Consider the following 19,932-nt stretch of genomic DNA (forward strand, 5'->3'; position numbering starts at 1 on the left):
ATTGGCTGTCCACAATGTATTCGATTCGAGCACTTCCTACGACTACTCCTCCAATAAAAACCATCACTTTTAAAGGTAAAATATGGATGCACGACCCATATTGTCAGTACATACGATATTTTTGCGCGAGTGCTCTGCATATCCGACAATTACGCACTTTCGGCGGCGAATCCTGAACTTTACAGTGGTTATTGCTTGCTGCGCGATTGAGCTGCGCACAAAATATTGTGATGAACTCCTTTAAAAGCATACACTTCAATATTTTAAAACATTTTAAAACGTTTTCTGTTCTTGTTCAACTTTTACACGAAAAAAACTATTTCGGCATGGAGAAGGACGAGCTTGACATAGACACGTGCAGATGGTCACTTTATATAATTCTCACGGCCATTTTAGTAAGTCCCAAGACAATGCTATCGCTTCTGGGGTTCCCTTTAGTGCACGCACGATTTTATAATATCGGTATTTATCAGTACGAATGGCGTACATGTATACAATTCGCAGATCAACGAACGAAGTATTTGGCCAATGTCATTTTTGAAGCGATCATTAATTATGGTCATGTTATATTTATAAAGAATGCCACTTCCAATTGTTATTGTTAAATAGTTGCTGGTTTGTTTTTCTGTTACTTTTACTTACTGTAACAAGCAATTGTTACCCTCAGACGTAACAGAAATTGGGGGCTCGTCCGGGATATGGACTTTATCTCGATGTACTAAGGCAGATCTAGTAAGTGTCAGACGTTAGGCAATATGCAAGACAGAGTTATGATTCTTGTTATTCCCTTACAGATGTTGCGACAATGTGTTGTAGATTTACTATTTATTTACTATTTTGTATTATCCTAAATTCTTTTGTGATAAGCTTAATTCTCTTTGTGATATCCACAATTCATTATATATAATTAAATGTCTTTGTGATATCTAAAGATACAGTGTATTTAATGTTATCTCGCCGTCTACAAGTTTCTTGTATTCCTATTGGTCAAAAGACGCCATGTTCAGACAGAATATATTCCATATCCTGATATGAATTTTGATTAAAACAAAATGGCTTCCGCATCGCTGACATAATCGAATCAAGTCAGATTATTAAAGCTCAGCTATTATAGATATCTTTCCCGAGAATAAATTCAGTGCCGTTTTAATTCTCTTGCATAGTATAGGTTCGTGAAGATAGCTATAAGAAATAGGAGAATAATATGCGGACTCGATTGTGTAACCAGTTTTTGTCTGATTTTTACTCGTTTCAATCTGGCTAGTTGCGGGCGCATCAATTCGATACACCTACGGAACATGGCGAATAGCCCGGTTGAAATATCATGGCGCATTCCGGTGTATCGATCACGTGATTGGGATAGCCCGGTGTTATATGAATCGAGCCCACCTTGTAACTCTTTATGGTATACAATGTCACGGTTATGTTGAATTCGTTTCTAAGTTAAATTGGTCTGCAGGAATATCTTCAATGCGGTATTTGTTTTCAACAGTACGAATATTGTCAAACCCCTTTTCCTTCACTCAGCGGCATTGGTTCATTATAAGCCATCTTCGATATTTTGTTTCACTAAAAAGAAATCAATATTACCAACATTTTTAAACAAACCAGTCATAAAAACATCATAGACAAGAGTTGATCAAGTTTGTCATGAACTTACAGGTGAAAAATAGGACTGGTCAGAATGGTAAGATATAGATAACAACTGCCACAGAAAACCGCATTCTGCACATTACGATTTAAATTACAGCGACGAAGGTCATAGCAAAGATAGTCTTTAGATATAAACAGTGTCGCTTCACACTATTTTTGGTCCAACGCCGGCGACAAGCATGAAGATTCTGTTACTTTTTGTTCTGACGGCTCTTTGTGGCAAGTACATATTTGTATTATAAAACACAAATTGGACTTTTTGTAGAAAAGCCATTCGAAAATTACAATTTATGTACATTTTAAGACTTGAATATGTCGAAATGTCTTCAATCATATTAACAAACAATGACTGTTTTAGCGTAACGTATTCAAATGACATTCAGTACAAGAATATAAGTGAGAAGTTTTCAATGCAACAAATGATTTAACTGCATAGATCAATGTACCTAACAGAACTACACTTGTAAAAAGTTTCATCTTCAAAATGTTTGACAAAGTGGTGTTTTCTCACGTTTTTATGACTTTGAAAACACGCATATAGTTAATATCAAAGCCGCGAATCAATTAATATCTTTCCTAATTCCAGGTGTCGCAGAGGCAACAACGTTTTACCTCTATTCTTGTCCGTTATCTTCGTCAGCATCATCATTATCCTCAAGTGGTAATAAAGACTGTTCAAGCAGTAAGCGGGATATAGACCACGGATTTGTCCACACATACCTACAGATAGGATCAACATGTTATGATTGGGGAAACTGGAATTATCCTGTATGTATAGAGAATATGAAAGTCGGTATTATCCATCTTAATATTAGTTGCAAAAAAGCAAACTTAAAACCATAGAGAACTTCTAGGTAATTAAATTTCTGTGAAACAAATTATACATTATTGATTATTCTAATTACATTGTATCTACGTTTTGCACTGATGTCGTTTTTCGCCGTATATGTATTAAAAGAAAAATAGTACTAAATAAGTAATCGGATAATGGCGGAAAGAAAAAAAACCTCCATTTTTTCCCAGTTAAAAGTGGCATTTTCATGTTTTTTATGTAAGCCAGTTCCTGTTTCTTTTGTCATTGTGAAGCTATACTTGACATTTTGGTACCATTTTCATGGAGTATTTTTTGCATTTATAGAAATGTAAACAAACCTTATTACTCGTGTGTTCATACCCACATTTTAGCTGTCAGTATGGAAGATATTCCATAGTGTTTAAATCTCAATTTTCGTTTCCGGAATATATTTGCTTTATTTGAATGATTTTAAATGTCGTTATACGAAGTAATTATCGAAACAATTTAAATTATACAATGTAAACAAATTGTTCCAAGTTGCAGCTTTTATTGTTATTTGTACATCGGTTATATTTCAAATATTATTTCGGAATTATTTGGAGCATGTTATCATATATTCTAACATGACTCGATTTGATTTCCAGTTAAACAAAAAAGGAAATCAAGCTTTGTATATTCTGCGATAAACAACGGTTGACGCGCGGACCGGTAAGAGAGCATTATGACGTCAATCATGACGTCAAATTGCCGCATGACGTCCGATACATTACTCCTCGGGTAAATGAAGTCCAGCATAATATCTATTACAATATGTCAATGAGCATGTCAGAATGAAAACAATCAAGCCCTTCTTGTGATTTATCGTCTAATTTACCACGGTTCGCCGTTCAGATGCTTCAGTATTTAACCACTCGGGCTAACGCCCTCGTGGTTCAATTCCTACGCATCTGAACTCCGAACCATGATAAATTAGACGATAAACCACTCGAAGGCCTTGATTATTTGTTAAACATATTAAAACTAAAATAACATAAACGAAAATTAAAAGTTTCTTCCCAGATAAGGCTCATGTTTGCACGAAAATATTGTTATTCGCTTCATTGCACAATATTTACATTGTATGTCATTATGTTTGAGATGAATAGGGACATTTTATTGACCTTAAGTCAATGACAAAAATTTTACAAATGTTAACATGCCTGATTCTTAAAGTGTCAACTTGACATGGAGTCAGTTATAGAAAAGAACATTTAGGCTGTCAAAGTAATTTCTTTAATCTGAATTAAACTGTCAGGTCAGATTCTTCTTTTATTCGAAATACAAAATTATCCTTCTACTAAAAGATTCTAATAAACATGAAATCGTCATAAAAAGACTGATTTTACCCTGCGGGTATATTAAGTATTAAGACTGTCCATCCAACAGTCGGTCCGTCACAATATTACAACTACATCTGTACCCCTATATTTTCTATCTATTTCGAATGAAACTCGATATTCTTCATCGACATGAAGTGGACATGCGCATATAGTTATGCATTTCTTGTCCGGTTATACGTTTTTCATGTATGCGCCTTTATTAACTATATAAGTATATAATATTTAAGAAATAATTTATAGCAAAACCGTGCTTTAACACTATTTATATACGATGGGCGGTTATACGTCAGGCGTAATAATGGCACGAGGGTGCAGTCGGAGTGTATAGATAGTGTTCAAACATGTTTTGCTATAAATTATTCTATTCTAATAGTCTTTTATTGTAAAATTTAGATCGAGTATGATAGAACTGTTTCTTCGCGCATGTATAGTGCCAAATGTTAGGTCGTCACGTTCCTTTTTATACACACCAGGACCGGAAATGGTTATACATCTTGCGGAAGAGTTCCATTAGGGCGTCCATTTGAAAGACCTTTGTCATTATGCATATTAAATCGTAGGGCACACTTAGAAGAGGATTTTACGATGATGAAATCACGAAATCACGATGGTGAAAATGCGAAATGATATCGCGTTTTAACATCGTAGTTTCTTGATTTCGACTTTCACCGTCGTAGTTACGTCTTTTCATCATCTTGATTTCGACTATCACCATCGTGATTTTGACTTTCATCATCGTAGTTTCATGATTTCGACTTTCGAAGTATGGGGTTCTAGAATAAAAATCTCGATGGTCCAAACGGAACAACGTAGTACTACCTTTTGTATAAGGAGATGTGAAAAAATAATAAATAATAAAAGTATAGATTCTAACGTCTTTGTTATTACACAGAGACATTTACCATGCGACGACCAAGGTCTTGCTTGCTGTGTCCAGACAAAAAGCTTTATAAATTCTAGAACTACGTCTTGTGCAGACAGAGTCGGAGAGTTTGAGGTGGCTTGGACAAACAAGGGTATACGGTATGATTTTCTGGCTTGGAACTGTCAGCGGTAAGTATGTTTGCTTCATTTGAAACAGAGGACTTAAGGCGCATCAAACTTTCTAACAAAATATTAGAACAAATAACAACGTATGTTAAAGCACAGCTAATAAATGCTACCTTTTCTTTTGTGTGACTGACGCTTCCTGTGTTTGTCGCAGACAATACAGGTGTTTGAGTACTAGTATATCAAGTAAATAATTTCTGGAACTCACTGGCTTCATGTCAAGTCAATGCTAATGAAATCACTAATTAAATTACCAACAAATAAAAATGACATGAATCTTGAAAATTGTCCATTAAAACGATGCAATGAATAAATTATTCGATGAATTTTAATTATCGAAATGGTAGTTTACATGTAGATAAAATTTCTTTTCATTTCAGCTTCACCAACATGTTGTTTAAATTCCTTGCGTCATGCTATCCGGATGCTTCCACTGTTATAGGATGACGAATTTTATACATCACAGAGATGCAGAATGATTGCATTGTAAAATAGAATAAAAGTGCAGAAATATGTTTTGTTCACTCCAATCGAAGAGATCTGGATTATTTTTTTTTTAAATGCCCAAAACATTCAAATTAAAGTTACAAAAAATATCCAGAGTACAAAATTTGGTATTAGCCTAGTTATTTTAAAATGACAAGTGATTAATGTTTCAAATTACCTAGACTGTTCATACCAGTGCTCAAGCTCATGTTTGTAAGTGCATAGAAACATATAGAAGCCAAGTTTTAACGTATTTTCCGAAATGTACACGAGCCATGTACATGGGACACGGCTATCCAACCGACAAAGCAAAGGTGTACAAGAAGAGAAATAATAATTTGTATGCGTATTAGTTAGAAAAGAAAAGAGTGTTAACAAGAACTACTTTGTTCAATACCGGTATGCAATAGCTATGATTTATACACATTGAAGTTCTTTAACTGTTCTTTACTAACGCTCGTAGAGTTTAGATAATGGAGATAATTCAGGAAGTAAGGTATGCAGAGTTATGGTTCTTGTACACTGCTCTTTCTTTCTATGTTTTTTGTCATTCTGAAATAGCAGAATCCCTTCACTAGTTTTGTTTTTCGAAATTGTATGAGTAACATAATGGTTGATAGTTAACCCTTATCATGCTGGACACGACTGATTCTGTCTTTGCGACCAGCGTAGATCATGGTCAGCCTGCACATCGGTGCAATCTGATCAAGATCTGCACTGTTCGCCATTCAGTCAGTATCTTTTTAGTAAGCGTCTTAACAGTTAATGGTCTTGTTTAGATTGAAAGATGGACAAGTTCATTATAAAACTTTAGCAGGGTAAGGGTTAAAAAATAGGGATAACAGAGTTATGGTTCTTATACGATCCGCTTTCCAACCGTGTTCACCATTTATTGTTCTCCATCTATGTATACAGTTTCAATAAAATTAGTTCACCATTTAAAGAGTAATGCTTCGGACAAAATACAAGCAGAGTTAAGGTTCTTGTACACAAGGCTTTCTCTAATTGGCCTCTGTTATTGCTCAAAGTTATAACATTATCCAATTCAAAGTTATTATATGTAGTTATATAGTTATTTATCCCTTCAAAAATGCCTTATTTGAAGCATTCATCATACACCCATTGATAATATCAATTAAACCTATAAACAAACATGTACATTACAAAGACAGTACTAGAGATCAAAGTAATAACTCCTTAACTAATCCGCACTGAAAGGTACTAGAACACCTATTCATAATTTTGACATTTTTGTTAAAAAAAAAAAATACTTGACCACCTGCACAGTTAAACCCTTAGTAAAAATTCACTTTATTATTGAAGAGTTAAACGTTAAAGGTATATAAGATCCAAATTTCATTTTTAACGAACCTAATATTCCCTGGAAGGGGTGAGGTTCTCTTAGATTATCTATCTTATTTCGTAAAAAAAAAAAAGATTTCTACTGCAATAATAAATAAATTTAAATTTTACAGATTTGAAAATTCACACGCTCCTGAAACATCTAAATGAAATAATACGGCAGTCATGTTGAATTCAAGTCAGACAACATTCATTGATATTCTGGTATTCTTATAAAAAATAACAATAAAATTAACTCTTATCTGCATAGAAGTAAAGTATCATCCTCTTGAATGAAGCAGAACATGCTTATGGAATTTACAATGATCGCAACCCGACTGTTGTACATTCTATCCGAGGCCTATAAGGGTACACGACATTTAACCTTCCGCAAAGACACATTACTCGGGATTGAAACGCCAGAAAATAAAACCGCAAAGTTCTATCGGGAACTGCTAGTTGTACGCAACTCGTACAATTACACATTCTTATGTAATATCTTTCCTGATGCTGTAAAGGTAACGTTTTTCTGTTGAAATGTCTAAAACAAGACTACGGAAAATATATTGTTGTTGTTGTTGCTCGTTCTAAATGTAAACAAACGGCGTTTCCAATCATTTGTGTAGACCTATATAATAAACATAAAATTATTGAGTTTTTTTTTCATCATATGGTATGGAAAAACAATCATTCGATGAAAATTATAAACAACCATGTTCTTGAAATAAATTGAATATCCTCTATATATTCCACATTTTAACAGCTTAAACAGCAACATGCCCCAAGCACTGATTTTTCACTTCGATACTTAATCTATAATAATTAGAATAAGCACTTTTGCATCTACTTATCTTAAGGTTGAGAAGTAGGCCTTGAGAAACAAAAATCAAACAACACCAAATCATAGAAAGAAAGAGTTGTTTGACATGAAAATTGAACAGCATGTAAAACATGTATATTACTTTACGAAACGAGTGCCAGTATACTGATATAAACATTGAATTCCGGAAAAGGACTGCCTAAAGGGGTTCCACTTCCGGACAGTTAAACGCCTTTAAAAACTCACCATTTTCAAAGAACAGTTAAACATGTTCGTTTTGATGCATTTGCAATAGCGTGCGAGTGGTGAAATTTCGCATAACAAAGTGGAACACAGTTTTCAGCAATTGTTTATCTTTATTTCTTTACAAATGGTATTCATTTTCAAAGGGAGACAACTTTTTCGGAATATTTTAAGTACAAATGGCATTCATTTTCAAAGGGAGAAAACTTTTTCCGATTATTTTAAGTAATCGTCGAGAGAATGTTGTCTCCCTTTGAAAATGAATGCCATTTGTAAAGAAATAAAGATAAACAATTGCTGAAAACTGTGTTCCACCTTGTTATGTGAAATTTCACCACTCGCACGCTATTGCAAATGCATCAATACGAACATGTGTAACAGTTCTTTGAAAATGGTGAGTTTTTAAAGGCGTTTGACTCTCCGGAAGTGGGGTCCCTATAGGCAGTCATTTTCTTTAATTGATGTTTATATCAGTATACTGACACTTGTTTCGTAAAGTAATATACATGTTTTACATGCTGTTCAATTTTCATGTCAAACAACTCTTTCTTTCTATGATTTGGTGGTGTTTGATTTTTGTTTCTCAAGGCCTACTTCTTTACCATAATAATCAAAAACAAATGTCTTACATGAGGAAGAGCTAAATAAGAATGCACAATAAGTAGATTGTCTCAAGTGTAAAAACCTTTCCAAGAATCGATCATGTGGACATTGTGATGTCATGATGTATGTTACACAACGACGTCATTAAGTACCATTGTTTGTTCGATAAAAATGAAGACAGGTAGAGTTTAGGAAATTGCAAGTTGAGACTGTTTAGAACATTTCAACCGGATTCTAAGACAAAAATGAATTTCGAATGGAACTGATACAAAAAGTAGTCCGTAAATATAGACGGAGCGATTTTTTGTTATCAGGTTATTGGCGTGATAAAAAGATAAATGAAGCTGTTTCATAATACTTGCATGATAATAATGGTAAAGGATTATTTCAATCATTTAAAGAGAGAGTGAAGAATGTTGTATCGTGATGTGTTATGTTATAGTTGAAATTAAAAATAAAACGGGATATTATTAAAGACATTCGCGGAGAATAACGAGAGAACAAACTGGTATGTTCGTGTTTTCAGTTACTAGAGCTAGTGCCTAACCCGTTAAACAGCTCCACTGAGTGCTGCTTACTGGTAGCTTGTAAATATATTTCAATATTATTCAAAATTCAAATGTCTGTGCAAATATTTTGTACTCGTAAACAATTCATCGTTGCAAAGGCATCAGTTTCAACCTTCTTTTTTATTTACTTCGGACTTCTAAACTGTGTTTTTCGCCCCGCTGTTGTTACTTCCAACACTATCAAATATACAAAGAGAAAAGAAGTAATTACATTCAAAAACTATTTGATCTAACAGTTTTAGATTGTTATGACTTAACTCGCACTTATGCGTAATTTCCAAATTGATGATTCCTACGACAAGTCATGTTACATATAGTAGGGAAAACAGCCATTCAGAAAGTTGTCACGAAAGGGGTTAAAGCTGACATATGAAATGTTGAATTTCGGAACCATTTCTTTCCTTTTCGTTTGACATGAAATTTATCGCGTAGTTTGGGAATTTCCTACTTTCGATTCAAAATCAAACAGGTGATAAAGCTTAAATCTTAATAGTGTAATAAGATATTTATAAAAATCCATCGCTGATGTGTTAACTAAGGTTATTCTTGTCACAGGTGAGGTAAGAATAGTTTTCTTTAAAACCTTTTACAACAGATTTTACCGTTTTGTATGCTTCAGGTAACAGTATGGGTTAATGAAATACTAAATGGGACATGGAGTCGTGGAGTGGATCCTTACAATGAAATATTGTCAATTCCAGTTTCTATAGAACAGATCGTAAGATTAATTCTTTATTATCGCCCCTCCTCTGGCAATTATCTAAGATTTTTACACAAGGCATTTGGATCAGTCGTTCTGAATAGTATACATTGTGACATTTTATAATTTTAACATAAGCTTAACTCAATCATGACTCTTTGAATTAAAACCCAATAAATTGACTCAGTATTTTCATCGTACTACCAACATCAACAACTCAAAACAATGTCGAAAACAAATATCTAAATTCGAAATATACAAATAGCTATGTCAGATATATGGCAGCAGAAAATCTCTACTGTAAGGGGAAGACTATGAAAACGTCCATTCTACAGATAGAGGAGCAACTTGGACAGTAAAAATGTGCCCACATCTGATGTTCCCAAATATAATCAGATATGTTTTTATTTAGTTGTTTCATGCCTTTGGAGTACACAAATCAAATCTTTTAGTTAACTATCGACAATTTTTCGTTATTTCATCGATTTTGCAAAGATAGCTGTAAATCAGCGACAGATACGTCACACTGCGAATTTTCATTAAAAAAATATTTTAATATAACACATAGAGGCTATTTGTTTGTTTTGAGTGAATATGGAATATATCTCACCTCGAAGTGAGAAAATTTCAAATATTTTCACGAGCGCGTAGCGCGAGTGAAAATGTGAAAATTTTCTCACTTCGAGGTGAGATATATTCTATATTCACGAAAAACAAACAAATTTTCTTTTTATTTTATGCTCAGTTTTAATCTCAGACATGACGTCAGACGTGCTGTGACGCTATAAAGACGCATGCAACATAAAGTTCCATTTTGTTTTATTTTTTGCTGCATAACGGTATGAAATTCTCTTTAAGTAAAATAATTTGAATCGAGAAATATACTATAAAGAACAAAGTGCGGCTACAATTTTCATCCTGTTTAAAGCAAATAATTTAAAATTCATACACAATGTAATGAGGGGGCGGAGCTATATCTCTCACAGTGTGAAAATATAGATTTCATATTTTCACAGTGTGAGTGATGAAATATGAATATATTTAACTGATAGAATACAGTATTTCATTAGTTAGCATAAAATAAATAACAATATTTGTGTCCGTTATTTATCTGTTCAGACTAAATACTCTTTATAGTTTAATAAGAAATGAAGTTGTTTATATATTATGATTGAAAAAATAACGTAATTTACACAAATATCAGTTGTCATAAAACGCATTTTGTATTAGATTATGAAATAAGATCTATATCATCATGTAGATTAACGTACTTGAACTGATGAGGGAAACATACTATATGAACAATATAACTGTTGGTTCTTAGATATATCCGAAAATACAGTCTTTTTAGTGAAAATTGTCAACCCATTTCGTATAAACGTATCTGTCGCAATTTTTAAATTGACTAATTAGCGTTACATTTGCTTTATATTTCTTACATTTTTATATGATTCTATTTGAAAATAAAGAAATATAACACAAAATGTTAATGTTTTGTATAGAAAACTTTAATTTGAACATCTAACATAAAAAATGAAATTGTAACGTATCTGTTTTATTCAATATGATTATATAAACAATTCAAACATTTTTACACTTTTATAGCACAGTCGTATAACGTATCTGTTGTTTGTAACGTATCTGTTTTTAATATGTTTTCTCAAGTGAAAAATATGAAATCTGGACTGAAAGTTAAATACTTTAACTCGGATACAAAGTTTAAAACGTGTTCTACTACACTGTCCAGTAACATTTCTAGATAAATGCCATATAAATGCATGCTTAATGAAACACTACGTAACGTATCTGTTAAAAACAAATTGAAACACGGTGGCAGTTGAGCATCATCTTATTTTTTTCTACAATATGTTTATTTCGTTAATAAATATATATATATTTTTTTTTGATGATCATATCATTAAACACTGAAACTGTTAATAGTCGATCCGGAACATGCATTACGCACCTGAGTACTTGAAGTGAATAGATGTTGTAACGTATCTGTTGTCCAAATTGCCGATACAAAAGGTACACGGTCAATATACAAATGATTGACACATACTGAAAAAGGCGATGTTTTGTTCAAGATGGATATCATTAACTAATCATTTGAGCATAACAGTTTAGTAATTGTCCCGATATTTAAATTTCAGTACCATGAAATTTAATTTAACCCTTGATCGCCGACATAGATTTTTGATCTCATGTGCATGTGTTAAACGTCTGATCTCCACGTTTCCGATAGGGAAAAAGGTATTACAATAATTACAAATATGAAAATTATCATCAAAGCTCGATGATCACTTTTATAAATACACCTGAATACGTCATTATCTGATGCCGCACATACAAGATATCATAAACGCACTGTAGTATCAGACACAAAAATTTTATAAAGCTTGTTACATATTTAAAAAAAAAACAGTGTGAAGGCTACATTAGTAATAACATAATTGACAGGTTTAATTTCACGGGTCTGCTAGCATGCAAGCAACACATGTGAGAAAAAATACGAATTCCAAATTTTCCTTTTTTTCTTGTTCATAAATTTGAGTCTCTACAATGTACAACATGTCACTTTGAACATTGATTTGCATATTTCTTTTTTCTGTTAGATGATGAATGTATTTCGTTCTCAGCTGTCAAATAATAGGAGTTTTCTAATATGTTTAACTTTCTAAGCACCATATACATTTGTATAGATACATTCAGTTTTGTCAGTATTTTTGTAGGTTTATATTTATAAGTATATTGTACTCTACTAACGAATGTGTATTATCTATGATATTTGATAAATGTTTAAGAGTGGTATTTTGTTATCAAGATAAAGAGGGTTTTGATATATACGTGTTTATATTATTTGAATAATAGCTATGTTTTGTAATTTTGATAACTTTTAATTATAGGTTACAGTTTAACGCCATTTATATAATTGTTACCTTGTGAAATTAATAGTCACCATACCATCACTGAAACTATCATCATCACCACACTGTAATACTTTTCTTTTGAAAATGATAATGATGATCATGTGACCAATGCCACCATTAAAATCTAATTAATGGAAACAAGGTAATAAATGATGGTAATAATGTTATTGTTGTTGTAATTATTATTGACGATGATGATGATAATGATGTTGCCTGTAATCAGTAATCAAATTTTCCAGGACCACCAACGCCCACTACCCTATAACACTAAAAAATGTAAAACTACACATATACATATTAAACATCATTATCAACAACAGTCGCAACCTTTTAAAGACAACCGTCCTTTACTACAGTCATCTTGCATGAAATACATGAAATTACAAGGAAAGAGTATGTTTGACTCCAGTACATCACTGAAGATTTCACTCACTCCAGTGTCTCCAATATCTACAAAATTTAACACCTTTCATACTGTTCAAAAAGCCAGTTAACATATTTTATTTCAAAACCCAAGACGGATGGCCCTAGATATACAGAATGCCTAAATACACTTGCCACAGGGAAACATTTTCACCTGTTCACTAAAACCCACTGAGATCTGTGAAAAATAACCTTTCATCTACCACGTTCCGGTACGTTGATTATTAATTTTGTTTAGAAAGTGTCAGAATATTAACGTTTAATCCCGTCCTGTCATTTATGTTGTACATGTAACATTTTTATTCAGATTAAACAGGAAGTGAAGATGGCAAAACGGAGAAGAGATGACACCTATGCTCCCTATGGAAATAAACGACTTTGTTCAATTTCTGACAGAAGAAAGAAGTCAATTGATGTTTTATACGACATCATTTCTGTAGATAAAGACGACAAAAGAGCTTCCAGAGAACTTGTCGACGACACTCTGAAAGCGATTATCGGTCACATTAGAAACAACCAGTTGTACGGCTACATATACGACCATCGTATAGTGAAAGCCGGAAGTCATCCTATTAATGCCAAAATAGGATCGGCGGACGAATTTGACACTAATATCCTTCTTAACCTTGACAAGAATTCTTGGTATCGATGTAGTGATTCTAATGAAGGAATAGATTACAGTTATGTCACGGTATGTGATTAAAATAAGATAAGCTGAAATTGTATTACTGGATTATAATTTAAGTGTACTTTACTTTAGGGTTTGTCTCCCTCGATAATATATTTCCACCTGCACAACTGGGCCCTGTTGTGAAACCCCATCTATCATAGATTTCGGTGGTGTCACACGGCAATCTATATGGGTATCCTTTGAAATTTCAAATGTTTGGTTTCATTATTAATTGTGATATAGACAATGGACTAACAAAAGTACATTCAAACAAAACAATGCGTAAGTACGGCGTAAACAGTGTTATATTAAGTCAAGAATACATTTTGTGTTATCCTGTTATCTAGTTTTAAAGAAAATATATGTATTCATTATAACGATATCGCCAGAAAATATGTCATTGTTTACAATTGTCTTAATAAAAATGGCTAACTTCCTGTACAAATTGAACAAGGTCAAAATAATGTGTTTTCAATAGAACTGACAATAGTGTGTTTACTGTTACAAATGAACATTTGTTTTTCCTGATTGAATGCATTTTTATTGTAACTTTGTAATAATTAGGAAATTAGTGAATACCTTTTATTTCATGCTGTTGCTGATATTTTTTATATCATATATATACTAGTATGGTATATATAAGCTGTGCTTAAGGATTCGATGGATATTTGACATCATGAAATTTGAATATCATCAAATCATAGGAAGAAAGAGTTGTTGTACATGAATATTGAACAGCTTATAAAATAGGTATATTATTCTAACATGAGGGTCATGATGGCCCTGGATCGCCCATCTGAGTAATATGAGCTATATGTTTCAAATGTCAAACTGATGCTAAATTATTAAGTAGGTCAGTAGGTCACATTCGTGGTCACTGAAAGTCAATTTTAAGATCAGTGTGCAAAACTGTATATGTCATCCAAATTTCAAGGCTGTATCTTAACAAGACCAATATACCTGTGAAGTTTCAAGGTCCCAGGTGAAACCCTTCTCCAGTTATTGAGTGGAGACCATTTTCAATGTTCAGGTCTCTGTGACCTTGACCTTTGACATAAGGACCCAAAACCCAATACGGATCATCTACACTTTAAGACCAATAAACCTGTGAGTTTCAAGGTCCTAGCTGAAACCCTACACCAGTTATTGAGCGAAAATCATTTTCAATGTTCATGTTCCTTTGAGCTTGACCTTTGACCCAGTGACCCCAAAATCAATAGGGGTCATCTACACATCAAGAATAATAAACCTATGAAGATTCAATGTCCTAGAAGAAACCCCTCTCCAGGTATTGAGCGGAAACCATTTTCAATGTGTAGGTCTCTGTGACCTTTACCTTTGTACCCAGTGACCCCAAAATCAATAGGGGTCATCTACACATCAAGACCAATATACCTGTGAAGTTTAATTTTAAGCGAAAGGGAGGTAATTTGACATAAAATCAATCTAGAGTTATCTACTCTGATCATATGAGACCACCTGAAAGACATAATAAATTTAATCCCATAAATATTTTGAGGACTGGTGAAGAGACTGGTGATGCTAGAGTGTCAACAATTTAATATAAAGCAATATTTGAAATTCAAGAGCCCATAACTCTGGTGATACTTGTCCAATCCAGCCCATACTCAAACTTGACCAAGATCTTAGAGTTATACACACTCTATATAAATATTATTAGAACTGACAAAAAAATGAAGATGATAAGACGGTAGACAATGTGAAATAAAGCAAGTTTTGTAAATTAAGGGCACATAACTCTGGTCCTACTAGTCCGATTCATTTCATAACCGAACTCATCCAAGATCTGAAAATTATGGACATTGTGTGTAAATATGATCTGAACTGAAGAAGAAATGAAAGGGCTAGAGTGTAAACAAGGCAAAATACAGCAATTTTTGTAAAATCAAGGGCGCTTAACTCTGGTCCTTCTATTCCAATTTCGCTCAAAATCGAATTCATCCGACACATTAAAGTCATAAATATTCTTTATAAATATGATTAGGATTTGTGAAAGAATGAAGGTGCTAGAGTGTAAACAAAGTGAAATATAGCAATTTTTCAATTCAAGAGCCCATAACTCTAGACGTACTGGTTCAGTCAAGCCCATAATCGAATTCTTCCGAGGTTTTGTGGCCACATACATTGTGACAAAGTTTGATTAAGATTGCTTTGGATTTATGGATGCTAGAGTGTAAACAAACTAAATGTGGACGTACGACGGACCACGGGCATCCATCGATCCTAATAACTCACCATGACCACTTCATGGTCAGGTGAGCTAAAAATCGATTGTCAATGAACTGATGGATGCATGAATTCCCGAAAAGGGACCACAATAAAGGGCCACACTTCTGGACAGTGTAGCGCCTTTAAAATCTCACCATTTTCAAAGAAATGTTGCACATCTTGATATTGATGTGTTTGCAATGTCCAAGTGCTGAAATTTTGTATAACAAGGTTAAACATCGTTTTCTGGAATTTTAAAAGTTGTTTATTTTCATTTCTTTACAAATGGACTGGTTTTTCAAAGGAGGACAACTTTTTTGAAAATATTCTAAATACGAGACAGTACGGGATACAGCGGGAAAACATGTACTGAATAACTAGAATGTCGGTAAAGATGTTGCTCGTTTGCAAACAATTATAAGAACTTAATTTATCTTTTTATGGATTAATCATGTCCGTTTCATGAAAGTCATTATGCACATTTGCTTACAATAGTTGTTTCCCCTAGATTTAATTGCAAATGGTAATCTGTCAAAAATGTGTATGGCGGACAAATAGAAACAATAAGTAAATCAACGAAAAACTTACATATTTTTCAGGTTTAGTACTCATTTTTCTATTTGTCCGTAATATGCAATATTTCACAGTTTGTCATTAACAAATGAACATACTGACTTTCATGAAACAGACATGATTATTCCATAAAAAGATCTTATGAACCGTAAATTGTAATTAGATGATGTTCAAATTGCAAGAAGTCAAATATCCATCGAATCCTTAACTTGATTATTTGACATTCTCGAATACTTTACATAAAGAACATATTTGCTAATGTGTTGTTCTTTTTTAATTTTCAATTTTCGCTTCAATGGGGATTATTATAAAAGGGTCTCGATTCATAAATGCTAAAGTGTTTTCTGTAATTTCATTTTAGAACGAAAATTCTAATATGCGTCATTGTCGAAGGTTTTCCACTGGTTTTGATGTTCCTATTCCTAATGGATGTGCCGTTGTTGAAGTGCAGAATATCGGTAATACACAGAGGTTTATTCATACAGCAGAGAGAAAAATAACTGTGCTTAAGCCAGTATTTGCTGGATATGGAAGTTTCACTGTACCTCATTATGATACCGTTAAAACAGAAATCAACAGAAACAGCGACGGAAAAATTGAAATACTACCAAGGGATATAAAACAAGATTTCCACGCCAAAATAAGGACGGCAATAAGTGATTTAAGAATGCATAGTGAGTATTTAAAAACATTGTTAAGATCGAGAACATTATTACATGAATATTTTACACACTAGTGATCCGCAATAATCAAATTGTTAAGCAGACTCCTTCGACGCATAGAACAAAACTAAACAGACTCTGTGTGATTGAGTCTGTTTAGTTAATGAAAAGAATGGTATATGATCCAAAAAAAAACAACAAGAAATAACTACCATATTTACGCTATTTAAGTAAATTTAGCTCATGTTATTATTTTGAATAAAGTGATTAGTTTGGTTGACACGTAAACAGTTTAAGGTCCGACATGCTTTATTTGAAACGAATCTTTGTTAACGAGTGAATACTAGTGAACAGGAAAAAAGCAAAACAAATGTAACACCGGCTTGCACATTGAAGTATCCTCCCAGTATCTTATGTTTTGGAGTCATGTTTATAGATAATAAAATGGGAATTGAACTTCTGTACTATGGTATTTTACAATAGTATAGTATTTTACTTAGTACCTTACTTGATCAACTGGCAGACTTTTATTAACAATGAATCTTTTTCATTTAAGTGATGGTTTTACATTGTGTCTGGACATTTAGTAAAACATATATATATATATATATATATATATATATATATATCTTGATGTTCTGTAGTAGAATGATTCTATCTTGGTAGTTTTTGTAAATGTTAAGCGTCAGTAAAAGTAGTGTATGCACGAATTGTTGAACAAGGTTTGAACAAATGCAAATGCTAGATAGTCTTTACTTCATCCCGCAATTAAACATACAGCCAATTTGTGAAAGAAACAATAACAATCAAAATAATTTTCTTTTTTATCTTCAGAAGTCAAATTAGATGAAAATTCCCATGGACCAGCATTAACGTTAACTTTATCACCAGACAGAAAGAGAGGTGTCGATCATAACATAAGCGTAGACCTGACGGTTTCGCTTAAATGCTCTCTTCAGCTTCAAGAATTTAACTGGCCTAGGTCTGCAACATTGAGAGCATTTGATGAAGAACTGATTGAACGTGCCATCGGAGCCGGAATCCATCTCGTTCCAAAGAAGGACCTGTTTTGGTCAATATCGTTCTCTCGTACAGAGAGAGCTCTGTTATCTGGTATTGATGCAGACTCTGGTTGCAGAAAAAAGATCCTTAAGATACTGAAGTGTTATCTAGAACATTGCAAATCTGAGTCTCCAAGTGATCTGCAAGGCATCAGTTCACACATTTTAAAGGTATAGAATATTGATCCCTTTCCATATTACTATCCTGTAGTCATAATTTATCTGTTCGCCTAGAAATAATTTTTCTTTGATAAAAAAAAATTAACATGCTAAGCTCAGTATGCTTTTACACTACATAGTAATAAGATACTATAGAACAATCATAGATTTAGCAAATTACTACAATCGCAGGTTTATTTGAGATAATTTCATTATTTTTATCTTGGGTCTGGTACAGTTTCATGATCATTTGCGCTGTAAATAAATCATTTCCCTTTATACTGTTGTCATTTACATACACGGCTGATATATTTTGACACACTGTTATCAGATGCCGATCTATAAATTACTATATGCAAATACATGTATAAATATTTTGTTTATTTCTCAGTACACTTTCATGTAATGTTAACTGTTTTTAAAATATTCAAGGGCAAAAATGGTTTTGAAATTTCAAGTTAAACATTTAATCATGTTTACAGACCCAAGTGTTGTGGTCTTGTGAGACTCATGCAGATGATCCAGACTACTGGAACCATGATAACAGAGTTGTGTGCCTCAGCAACACGATGCGAGAATTGGAGCAGTCCTTAATGGAAGCAGATCTAGATGATTATTTCAATGACTCGATTAATCTTCTTCAGGGGAAAGATAGTAGAATTCTTTACGAACTGGCGCACTATTTGAACACAGAAAGGAAGAAATTGTAGCGTAATAATGTGCTGAAACACGCGTCTAGTAAACATTAACATTCGAATTTTAGTTTACATTTCTAAATAAACACATTCCTGTACGCAATTCTTGTTTCAACAGAATCATTATGACATAATTATCTATTTCATCAAAATATCAGTGGTACATTTTATGTAATGCTCATGTATTCCAACTAATGGTAAATTGTTTTATTAGTCGTCATTATGATATAAAAGCTAAATGTGCATCCTGTGAAGTACGTAACCATACGGTCGTCAATTACATCGTGTATATCACAATTATGCTAGTGTGGTAAACATAACGAAAATGCGTGTCGAAAGAAATTGTACAAACGTTTCCTCCAATCGACATTGAATTTCTTACTTCCTTTAATTATTAATTTGTACTTTGTTTTTTTTTAAGTATGACTGAAATACTATACGTATGCACCTGTTGGTACTGTATAAAAGACATCTGGTAATCAGTCCCTCGTTACTATAGAGGAAGTTTATGTGAGAGAAAAGCAGTCCCTCATTTCATCATATATTTGATTGAAAATAGACATCCTGAGCTGCTGAAAGTAACGCAATTGTATGTCACTGGATGAAGGAAAAGAGCCCGAGTTTGTTAGAAAATCATTTCTTCTTTAGATTGTAAATGTCTGCGGATTTGCTAAAAAAGTAGGCTCGGCTGCTTCACTTCGGAAAATTGCAATACACTATTCATTCTGAGAAGAAGCGGGCCAACAAGTCACTTGATAATTTAAAAGATGATTGTGTTTCTCTGGCATAATTACTAGTATCTAAAAAATGTTCCTAGAGCACAGTGTCAAGGCAGTGTGTTGTTATATCTATATGTAACTAAATGAGAAATTGATTGTACTTTTGGGCCA

The 19,932-nt window shown here is 33.1% G+C and overlaps 2 protein-coding genes across 4 annotated transcripts in view; both read left to right on the forward strand.

Annotated features, from left to right (window-relative positions):
- The window catches only part of LOC128557661 (uncharacterized), a 72,254-nt gene extending 52,619 nt beyond the window's left edge, over positions 1-19,635 (forward strand). Inside the window, exons 1-5 of one of the 3 annotated variants that reach the window (XM_053545550.1) lie at positions 8,301-9,500; positions 13,301-13,684; positions 16,827-17,139; positions 17,962-18,359; positions 18,830-19,635. In XM_053545550.1, the coding sequence (XP_053401525.1) occupies positions 13,319-13,684; positions 16,827-17,139; positions 17,962-18,359; positions 18,830-19,057 (1,305 nt within the window). In that variant the 5' untranslated portion in view covers positions 8,301-9,500; positions 13,301-13,318 and the 3' untranslated portion in view covers positions 19,058-19,635. Of the gene's footprint in view, positions 1-8,300; positions 9,501-13,300; positions 13,685-16,826; positions 17,140-17,961; positions 18,360-18,829 lie in introns of those variants that run through there. The other 2 variants (XM_053545551.1, XM_053545552.1) reach the window with 2 other exon arrangements.
- Positions 1,721-5,391, forward strand: LOC128557664 (uncharacterized). The gene is made up of 4 exons (XM_053545556.1): positions 1,721-1,872; positions 2,240-2,421; positions 4,721-4,881; positions 5,259-5,391. Exons 1-4 carry the CDS (start codon positions 1,833-1,835, stop codon positions 5,323-5,325), a joined length of 450 nt encoding a protein of 149 aa, XP_053401531.1. The 5' UTR covers positions 1,721-1,832; the 3' UTR covers positions 5,326-5,391.
- Positions 19,636-19,932: the final 297 nt, after the last annotated feature.

Source organism: Mercenaria mercenaria, chromosome 6 (genome assembly GCF_021730395.1).
Source record: "Mercenaria mercenaria strain notata chromosome 6, MADL_Memer_1, whole genome shotgun sequence".
NCBI classification, from domain to species: domain Eukaryota; kingdom Metazoa; phylum Mollusca; class Bivalvia; order Venerida; family Veneridae; genus Mercenaria; species Mercenaria mercenaria.

What these genes read in the sequence shown, in the direction of transcription:
- LOC128557664 (XM_053545556.1), top strand. Translation starts at nt 1,833, where the DNA reads ATGAAGATTCTGTTACTTTTTGTTCTGACGGCTCTTTGTG. An exon ending in TGTTCTGACGGCTCTTTGTG is followed by an intron (nt 1,873 to 2,239) that starts GCAAGTACATAT and finishes TCCTAATTCCAG; the next exon opens with GTGTCGCAGAGGCAACAACG. An exon ending in GGGGAAACTGGAATTATCCT is followed by an intron (nt 2,422 to 4,720) that starts GTATGTATAGAG and finishes GTTATTACACAG; the next exon opens with AGACATTTACCATGCGACGA.